The sequence below is a fragment of the Lithobates pipiens genome, unplaced genomic scaffold (genome assembly GCF_037356315.1).
Source record: "Lithobates pipiens isolate NorthernLeopardFrog02 unplaced genomic scaffold, aLitPip1_a1.2 Scaffold_1, whole genome shotgun sequence".
Taxonomy (NCBI): Eukaryota; Metazoa; Chordata; class Amphibia; order Anura; family Ranidae; genus Lithobates; species Lithobates pipiens.
The window spans coordinates 28,094,768-28,105,563 of record NW_027507685.1 but is presented as its reverse complement, the minus strand read 5'-3'; the positions used below and the strand labels follow the sequence as shown (position 1 = coordinate 28,105,563).

Here is a 10,796-nt window from a genome sequence, read left to right as displayed (position 1 = left end):
GTGGGGCACGCGCATCGGCTCCTAAGTAAAGGGGTGGTTGTGAGTGCGCCCCTATATCCCTCAAAGTGCCCGCCGTACAGCTATGGCGATTCGCACAGGAGAGCCATTCTGCTGCTGTTAGATGACCGTGTGCGGTCGGCAAGCGGAAGATGTATCTTATAGTAGAACTGTAGGCAAAACTTTTTGTTTTTTTTCCTTTTGGATAGAGTAAGGGAGAGTTCTAACCGCTGTAAATTTTTTATTTTGCTATCTTTGTGCCATTGAGGAGATTTCCCTCAACTTTCTGTCCTAGTGATAGGAAATCCCTGCAAACTAAGGGAATTTGTGGACCCCCAGGCCACCCGATCTAGTGTCCGCACTGAGATATATTTCCTCTATTACTTTACTGGGGACAACCCATAATTTGGGATTTTCTTTTACTTTCCATAAATATGATAAACGGGACAAACAGAGCGGGAGAATCTCCCTAATGGGGGTACAGGCAGTAATAAAAACCGAATAGCTGTTCTAATCCATCTCCACTTGTAAAAAAAAAAAACCTGTTTAAACCTCTACGCTATTCAAAACAAAAGAAACGTTTGGATTAGCATATACAAACTAAGATGAAAACATACCCAATATGTGAATGTGGGCTGAACTGTTCCTGCATCCCATTCACATGCTTTTAGTGGAAGCGGTTTCTGAATCTCTTTCCATTAAACGCGTCCGATCAGAATCCTGCAATAATTCAGGTTCAATTCTTATTTGTCTGAGTATATTGTGTGCTGCTTAGTATGTGAAAACATTAGAAATACTGGCGTATAAAGCCCCATACACACTATCAGTTTTTCTGCTGAGTTTTTCCTTCAGATTTACCAAAACCATGTAGTGCAAGTGCCTGCCTGATTGCATACAAATTGAAACTCCTAAGGTTTGACCTCATATTATATGGTTTTGGTAAATCTGAAGGAAAAACTGATAGTGTGTATGGGGCATAGCACTCACTTTTTCACCATGAAAATCGGGTGCAAATAGCGTGTGCGTGTTATACGCCAATACTTCAATTTTAGCTGCCTCCGAGGGGACGAGCGTCATCAGATTACATACAGTGAGAATCTCATATTTACTTGGTGGCCTCTGTAATAGGAAGTCCCATCTTCTGGGCCCGCTTTGGACCACTGTTTTGTCTATCATAGGAGATTTTCACTGTATGTAATCTGCTGACGCTCATCCCTGTCCCCTCTAGGCTGCAGATGGGCATCAATTAGGCGGCACTGATGGCAATGGTGAGGCTGTTGCATTGATGGTAATGGTGAGGTTGCATTGATGGCACTTGTGAGGCTGCAGATAGGCACTGATCAGGCTGCATTGATGGCAGTGGTGAGGCTGCAGATGGGCACTGACCCTTATTTTGCTTCAACGTTCCTTATTTAATTTTTTTTCTGAAACATCCCTCTTAAAATGAATGTGCGTGTTATACTCAGATAAATACGGTAACTGTTGCTTATTATACAGGGTTTTTTTTTTTTTTGTTTTTAATTGTGTCAACAGTTTTTACAGCATTTTACAACATGAGGGCAGACAATACAGTTACAATACAGGACAATTCTCACAGGGGGTGAGGGAATGCTCAGACAGCTGTGCTGGGCAGTTTAATGTTCTTTTACGTTCAACAGTAAAAATAAAATTGAGATATACTGAGGCTGGAGCCATTTAACGTTGTAGTATGTCAAGATTTGCGCTAATGTTTACATGCATACGTAGACCTTATTGGCAGCCCCTGCTGCTCAGGGCCAACATATTATCAGCACCAATGTGTAGCCAGTGGCACTGAATGGGTCATTCATATGGCAAGACATGCTCAGAATTGCCTTTGGACATCAGTAATTTTGAATCCGCTGCGATTTATTCTGCCCACGTCACCATTTGCAATGCAAACAATGACTCGCTCATAGCAATGTAGCATGTAAAGCACAATAAGTTTCATCAGCTGCTGACTACACACTGTTGGTATTCATCATCTGGTGCCGGTAAAATGGATCAATAAAAGTTGTATAAATTACAAGTGGATTTTATTTGATAGAATGCAGAAAAAAACTACTCACATAAAAAAAATATATAATAATTACTTGAGTGAATATCAGATAAAAAAAAAACATCAGCTGGGTGCTATCCTGTAGATCAGGTTGGGCTGCAGAGATCCACAAACACACTGTACCCGCTGCTCGCTTCCTCGTCTGAGCAGGATGACATCACTACGTAAACGCTTGCATTTTATTGTGTTTTTTTTTTACTTCTACAGAAAGCGCTACATATGGCTTATCGAGGCTTGCATGGAGATTTAGGCCCCTTTCACACAGGGCGGATCCGTTCAGCAGGAGATCACTCCACTGATCGCTGAGCCGGCGGGTGACAGGTCCGTTTTTGCTCACAGAGCAGGGAAGGATCTGTCAGTGCCCCACTGATTTCTATGGGGAGATCGGACGAAAACGGACAGCATGTCTGTTTTCATCAGATCTCATCTCCTCCAACCTGCCAAGACGGATGGCAAATGTATTGCCATACGTCTCTTTTGAGCCGATTGAATGGCAGATGGGTGTCAGCGGACACATCTCCTCTGACATCCGCCTGCCCATAGGAGTCAATAGGTGGTCTGCTTGGATCTGCCTGAAAAACAGACAGGTGGATCTGAGCGGCTTATTGATTAGGCGATTTTGGCACCATCTTCTGGTTACAATAGATAATGCAATTTTTTTTATTTTTATTTTTTTTACCCTGTTTCAGTTAAAACCAAAGTGAGCAGAACTACTATCAGAGCACCGGGTGTTGGAGATAAAGTGGTTACTGGAATTTCCTGAGCAAGTGGATGATACAGCACAGACTTTTTACTATAAAAACTGGGAACTTTCACTTTTTTTTATATGTTTGCACAAATTTGTTTATTCACTGAGTTTTATGATAATTATGTGATTTTTGTCAGTTGAATGTACTAGTGCTGCACATATTTCCATGCATTTAAGATAAAACTATACCATCACTTTGAACCGGCCCTTAATGAACAAAGGTTGATGTGATTACTAAAAGTCTCATACTTTGGGTTTCAGTAGTGGTAAGGAATCTGTCCTCTTATTGTCTATTAATTTGTTTCACACATTTTAAGCCCTTTTTTTTTTTTTTTTTAAACAGTAAAACAATACATGTTTGCTTATCAGAAAGGGTTTCTTACACAGGAAACATTTTATAACCGAAATGGCCAGTTTTGTAATCTGATTTAACTTGTAAGGGTTCACTCTGATAAAGCAAACCAAGATATTGTAATGCCCCATACACACTATCAGTTTTTCTGCTGAGTTTTTCCTTCAGATTTACCAAAACCATATAATATGAGGTCAAACCTTAGGAGTTTCAATTTGTATGCAATCAGTCAGACCCTTCTACTAGATGGTTTTGGTAAACCTGAAGGAAAAACTCAACAGAAAAACTGATAGTGTGTACGGGGCATTAGATATCTTTTCACTTATAACTAGATACATGCATTCATTTATGTTCAGACTGACTCCAGCCAAAACATTTTAATAAGGCAGAGAACCGTTAGGACATCTGGCAACTTTTTTACTCTTTAAATATGGAAACCATCTCTTTATTACATGTCTATTACTGGAAAAATAAACTGGAAATTAAAGCGGTGTTCCAGCCGTGATATTTTTTAAAAGTCAACAGCTACAAACACTGTAGCTGCTGACTTGTACACTTACACTTACCTGTCCAGTGAGCTTGTGATGTCGGCCGCCCGAGGCTGATCCGTCCATCGGATTGGGTACTGGCGCCGCCATCTTAACGAACGGAAACGGCCGTGGAGCCTCACGGCTTCACTGCCCGTTTCCTACTGCTCGTGTGCAAGTCGCACATCGTTTTGTGAATGGCCCCGTTGTTTTCTGGGACAAACATATGTCCCAGAAGACAACAGGGCTGCTTGCCGAAGAGGAGGAAGCGCCGCGGAATAGGAAAAGGAAGATTAGGAAGACTGCCTAGCAACAGGGGTTTCTGGTAAGTAAAAAATTTTTTTTTTTTGTTAGGGTGGCCCTCCACTTTAAGGGAAATTCCCAACAATGGCAACAAAAATATGTGATTAAAAAGGAGGGGGCAAAGAAGGAAATAAAGTAAAAAAGTTGGTAAAAGGTCTGATATAAACAGTAACAGAGGTTATAAAATGTTACCGATTTCCAGAACTAAAAAAGTTTTTTTTCTGGAGTTAGGCAAATAGACATAAATACTAACTGGAAGACATTTAGTTTGCTAAAGCCTATAATATTATGAGCAATTGCCTTTTTTTTTCATCCCATGGTGCCAATCTCCTCAAGTCTCTTTCAGCCACATGCTGTTTGCACTCCAGCAGTGGATGACCATAATTGCTCTAGGCTTGCACCCAGACAGTGGACCATTCCTGAACAAAGTGTGTCATTACAGCTGATCGTTATCTTCGCCATAGGCACATGTGACAAGGACACAGAGCAATAGCACAACTGGGAGACAACTATCACCCTATAACAGGAAGTGGCGAATAAGGACATGGTAGGATTTCCAGTTATTCTTTAAAGTAGAATTCCAGGATAAACCTAACTAGTCTTAGAAATGCTCATTCTCCCTTCTTAACACCCTGCTGACTAACCTGTGTAAGGCCTCTTTCACATGTTCAGGTCCGCCTGTCAGTTTTTTAGGGGGACCTGAACGGTCTATGGAGCGTCGGATGTCAGCGGTGACATCTCCGCTGACATCTGACCCGCTCCAATCCGAAAAAGTGTGACGGAGGAAAAACCTACTTTTCCATCCGTCATCGGATCGGGTGACGATGGACTCTGCGGTCCGCCATCATCCGATCTCCCATAGGGGAGAGCGGCGCTCTGACAGGTCCATCCCTGCACAGTGTGCAGAGACAGACCTGTCAACTTCCTGCTCAATGGGGATCGACGGAGCAATCCCCGCTGAACAAGCGGATGTCCACGGGGCAGATCATCACTGATCCGTCCCGTGTGAAAGAGCCCTAAGAAGGATAGATTATATATATATATATATATATACACACACACACACACACACACATAGATTTATGATCCCTAGTCGGCCAGCGGTGGCTTTGGAGAAAAGAAGAGTGCTCAACAACAGCTAGTAAAGCCTAGAGCTATGACATTGCCCATAGACTACTATGGCCCATCCATTGTTTGAGCTCCCTCCTCTCCCCTACAATTGCTGCTGACTGACACAGGGGAGCTAGATCATGTAACCGGACCAGGGCCATCTGAAAACAGGTAAGTATATACATCTTTCTTTTACAGGTTAAGCCTAATACACACTATCAGATTTTCTGCAGATTTTTGTCTTCAGATTTACCAAAACCATGTAGTGCAAGGGCCTGCCTGATTGCATACACATTGAAACCCTTAAGGTTTGACCTCATATTATATGGATTTGGTGAATCTGAATGAACAAAAATCAGCAGAAAATCTGATAGTGTGTATGGGGCTTTAGTCAGTATAGATATTAGGAGGGGGGAAGGAGCATTTTCAGACTAGTCGGGGGGGCATTTTAAGACTAGTTAGGTTTATCATAGAATTCTGAAAGTTCCAGACATAAAAGATAAGTGCTCTTTTCCCCTTGCCCTCCACAAATACATACTTACCTTGATCCAGCGGCCATGGCCTTTGGTGTTTGTTTACATGCAGCACCACAAGTCTTCAGTGTTCTAGCTGTGTCTGTGCTTTACAACCCCCATAGACTCCTTTGGGGCTTGTTTACCTCCATCTCTGTCCTTGAGATGGATACTGAGTCCTAAAGGTCTATGAAACTGCAATGCACAGGCAAGAAGACTTGCAATGCTAGAAAGAAAAAACTGGAGGCTTTGGGCTGGATTGAGGTATGCTTCTGTGAAGAAGGATGGGGGGTTGGATTAGGTTGGGTGAAAGGCCAAAATGCAAAATTACAATTATCCTTTAAAACAATGTTCAAAATCACACTAACCAGAAAGCTTTTATGAGAAGTTAGTGCTTGGGTTTAGATCTAATATAAGGCCCCCTTCATACGCGTGATTAAACGCACACTCCGGATTCCAGCTGCAAGAATCAACAGATTCTTGAAGCTGGGGTGACAAGTGTATGCAAATAGTGGTTCATATGTATCTACACACCAAGCAGTTATCTGTGGTTAGGGCAGTGTTTCTCAATTCCAGTCCTCATGGCCCACTAACAGGTCATGTTTTCAGGCTTTCCATTATTTTGATTTGATCAGTTTCACTGCCTTAGTAATTACCGCAGCGGTTTCATCTGAGGGAAATCCTAAAAACATGACCTGTTAGTGGGCCATGAGGACTGGAATTGAGAAACACTGGTTTAGGGATAGATGAGCATCCCTAGATGCAGGTAAGCGCTTTGTGTGCAGATACATATGAACAGCGCCGCTGCTATTCGCATACAACTGTCACCTCATCTGATTTGTTTGCCGGTATCTGGTGTATGTGTCTAAAGGCAGTCTAGTGAACAACCTCATCATTTAACTGTTTACTTGCCAAAGGTGTGTGAAGTACACTTAGTCCATGTTTCATTCACGTTTGGAATGCTAGAAAAATGATACAGCACAAAAGTGGAAATGTTTTTTTTTCAGAACCTGCAGCTGTAATGTCATCCAGTTATGAAGGTATTAAATGATAGGGGATGGTCACTGTCCAAATGTCTTTGCCGCCTCTTGCTGGAATCGGTTCCAATAACCACCTGGGGTTGGAAACAGCAGTCAGGTATTTCCCTTGCAGACCAATCAGCAGAGCTTTATTTTCAAGTTCCAGGGTGTCTTTAGTGGGCACATCATCTGCACATTGCCAGGTATCACCGATGTCAATAAGACCTGTTTATAGAAGAGGAGAACCAATACGTTGGTTGAGTATATATAGTTTTCCATGCAGTATGTTTCTATATTGCTGGGAATGAGACAAAAAAGAAATTGGACTAAACTCCCAATCCTGGAGGAAATGTTGCTATTGGCTCCCTGCTCTACTAATGTGATCAGAAGATTAGGCATTTGATGGTGTAATCTCTGCTGGAAGGGAAGTTCTTCAGGAAAGCAGCTGATCCTCTCAAAGTGTAGTAGTCAAAACCTTTTTTTATTTTTATTTTGGATAGAGCGTGAAAGGATTAGAACTGTCAAGTTTTACTGCAATCGTAGGTTGTGTTGGAGAGATTTCCTCACTTCCTGTCTGGTAAAAAGGTTGTTCATGGGGCAGGAATTAGGGATAAACCTCACTAACCACACATAGACTAGAGATGAGCTCAGGCATATTTGGATAGGAGTGCGGACCTGCCTGAGTTGTCTCAAAGCCGACAGCCAATCATAGGCGATGGAGGTATTTCTCGCCACACAGGTGCACATAGGCAAGGGGTGTGTATAAATGTGTCTGCAGCATGGGGGATGCCTCTGCCACCTATGATTGGCTATCGACTGACGGCTTCCCAACAGGGTAGCTCTGATGGGTTTGACTTTGTGTCTGAACAAGCGTGAGCTCATGCCCTCCCTCTTATGCCGCTTACACAATTATCGTCAGAAAAAGCTCTGATGGTTTTCCCGTCTGAATTCCGCTCAAACTGTCTTGCCTACAAACGGTCAGACCAAATTCCGACCGCCAAGAACGTGGTGACGTACAACACATACGACGAGACTAGAAAAAGGAATTTCAATACCTAGTAGCCAAAAGCTTCCAACTCGTAGTTGAATCTGAGCATGCGTGAGTTTTCACGCATCAGAATTGCATACACACGATCGGAATTTCCGTTGGGAAAACTGAGAACATGCTATCAAATTTTTGCTGGTGGGAATTTGGCCAGCTAAATTCCGATGGAGCATACAAACGGTCGCATTTTCTGATAAAAAGCTCTCAACGGTCTTTTGCTGGCCGAAATTCCGATCGTGTGTACGCGGCATTGTAAGCTTGGAGGAGCAGGTCCCTCTAATCCTCTTGTTTTGAATTGTACTGTTGGTGTATTGTCATCCTTTATATTGTAAAGCACTGCGCAAACTGTTGGCGCTATATAAATCCTATATAATAATAATTACTGATACAGACATAAGTAAAAATGCTCTTTTAACCTCTTCCTGTCTGCCATATGTACATATGCTTCCTCGGACGGGAGTGGCGATATCACGATCATAGCTGCAGCCAAGATCGTGGTATCACTTTTTAGAGCAGTTGATGGGCTTTCATGTAAAAGTGATCCTAATGGCTTTACGGCCATGTGAATACTTTTACAGGCAGCAGAAGGGGGTGCCCCTCCTACCACCCCTTTTACCACGCTCTCTTGTCCCACTGGGCCTGGGGAGCCCCAATACATATGCACAGGATGCACTACACCGAGTGAGAACTAACCCGCTGTGACATCAGAAACTGAAAGCGACCAAGGATTCTGTCGAATTTCGAACAAATTTTCTTTTCAAAATCAGAAAGTTCGTTTTTTTGTGAACCGATGATGCCACCATTGATTTTCAAAATTCGGCCGACCAAGCCTTCAATTTCACCTCATGTTGCTGCAGAAAATAAATTTTGTGGCCGGGAATCTTCTTTTCTCTCCGTAAATTTTCTTTTCTTATTATATTTCTCGCACTATTCTCCCATCGTTGATTAGAAAATCGTTTGTTTTTCAAAAAATTTACAACAAATTCCTCAAATTTGATTTCCGGACGAAAATCGGCTGTTGCTGCATCCCACTAATGGTGCGAAATTCGTCCGAAAATTCTTAGATACGATTTTCGAAAGAAAATTCTTTCAAAATTCTAACCGTGTATGACCGGCATTACAGTTTGTTTGCAAGCCATTACTAGCTTGTAAAGCACCCGATCAAACTGATTTCATAGGGCAGAGGAAAGATATGGGGTCCAATACACCCAAGATCTCTCCATAAAGAAGACCTGTCATGGCCCATTTTTTTAATAAAAAAAAAAAAAAAAAAAAAAAAAAGGTACATGGTAAGAAAATAAATTTAAATAAAATAAATAATAAAGCGAAAAAGAAATTAACGCACCCCTGTTTTTTAAAGCGTCACTTATGGAGATTTTTAGTTGCCATAGTTTGTTACTGTTCCACTAGCGTATGCAATTTTAAAGCGCAACATGTTAGATATCTAGTTACTTGGCATAACATAATCTTTTACCAAAAAAATTGGGTATTATATTACGTTTGCTTGCACTAAATATAATTTAAATGTATTTTCTCCTGAAAATTTGCGTTTGAAAACCTGCTGCGCAAATTTCGTGCAACATAAAAATTGCAACAACAACCATTTTATTTTCCAGGGCCTCCTCTTATATATATATATATATATATATATATATATATAAAAATGTATTTTTGGGGGTTCTAGTAATTTTCAGAAATTATCTGGATTGAAGGTGGTTAAACTTAAGTAGCAGAATGCTAAAATCTGTGTCAGCTTTTTATCGTTGTATTTTTCCGTGTTTCCCTTATTTCGATCCGCGGATCCCTGGATACGGCTGGGGCCTCATTCTCATGGGCACGGAGGGCTGTACAGTATGAAGAAGGCAGAGGTTTATGCAGCTAGGAGTGACAGATGTTTGCATACAGCCATCTGCACAAATCAATGACAGGCTGCAGCTCTATGCCTGTCATTGCACATCTGAGCAGAAGGTTTATTCCAGGGATGATGATCCGTCACTGTCTACATACAGACTATTGGATATGCTCTCACACCAGCACAAGCGCAGCCTGTCACTGATCTACAGGCGGCTGTATGCAAACAGCTGTTGCTCCAATGCCAAGGCTTTAAGTCACATGACCTGGGAGCGTGAGATCAAAGCAGATTTTATTTTTTATTTTCTCCAGTGGTCATTTTTTCCCACCCATCTTTACTCTTGCAAGACTTTACCCTACAGGTTCTATTTGTATTAGAAGTACAAAAAGGATAATCAGGTAGCAGATCAAATAAAACCAGAATACATACCAGCAATGACTCCCCTGCCAGACTGCTCCCCTTTATCTAAGAGTTGCTGCACTTGAGCAGTGGGCATCCCCAGTCTGTCCTGCAGAATGTCTCTCCAGTCCTGGCCATCCCAGTCCTTCGCTGCTATGTGTATGGCTAGAGTGTTGTTCTTCTGGTCGGCCAGCAGAGGGCGCCAGCGCGTTTCCACAGTTTTCACCCCGTTCAAAAGCAAACCAGCATAGGGCTGCCGGAAAGACAGACAGCCGAGCTGCATGACCCGCCTTGTCTGTCTGTCCCGCTTGATATGATTATTATGTGTTTGTACACAAGTTTATAATACGTCTGCTCTAACGCTGCACCGGTCTATGGAGCACTTTACCCTGAACACGCTATAGCCGGAAGAGACGGGCTGCAGAGCCCTCTGCGTGCTAAGAATGGGATCAGCAGAAACTACATTTCCCACAACTCCCTCTGCTTTTGTATTGAACAAGAAAACTTTATTACATAAGGAATGTGAGCATTATATAGAACAGTCATGAGGTTCAGTTCTTCAAACTGTCCCCCCCATCGGATAGTGTCCCCCCCCCATCGGATAGTGTCCTCCCCATCGGATAGTGTCCCCCCATCAGATATTGTCCCCGCCATCAGATAGTGTCCACCCTATACTGTGCAGGCGCAGCGCTTGCACAGTGCGGAGGACAAAGGAGACGCCAAAAGTCTCCAAAGATGAACGGCGCCTGCGCACTTAATAGTACCTTCCTTCCGATGTTTTAAAAAAGCAGTTTGTAACAGCCCCTCGCCACACTTCGGGCACGGCTTCGCTCGGATAGTGTCCCCGCCCATCGG

General features: G+C 42.5%; 1 protein-coding gene across 1 annotated transcript; it reads right to left on the bottom strand.

Annotated features, from left to right (window-relative positions):
- Positions 1-1,468: 1,468 nt before the first annotated feature.
- LOC143987995 (protein EOLA1-like) lies at positions 1,469-10,384 on the bottom strand. The gene is made up of 2 exons (XM_077487253.1): positions 9,972-10,384; positions 1,469-6,870 (listed from the first exon to the last, which is right to left on the bottom strand). Exons 1-2 carry the CDS (start codon positions 10,222-10,224, stop codon positions 6,659-6,661), a joined length of 465 nt encoding a protein of 154 aa, XP_077343379.1. The 5' UTR covers positions 10,225-10,384; the 3' UTR covers positions 1,469-6,658.
- Positions 10,385-10,796: the final 412 nt, after the last annotated feature.

What these genes read in the sequence shown, in the direction of transcription:
- LOC143987995 (XM_077487253.1), bottom strand. Translation starts at nt 10,224, where the DNA reads ATGCAGCTCGGCTGTCTGTCTTTCCGGCAGCCCTATGCTGGTTTGCTT. An exon ending in TGGCAGGGGAGTCATTGCTG is followed by an intron (nt 6,871 to 9,971) that starts GTATGTATTCTG and finishes TTCTATAAACAG; the next exon opens with GTCTTATTGACATCGGTGAT.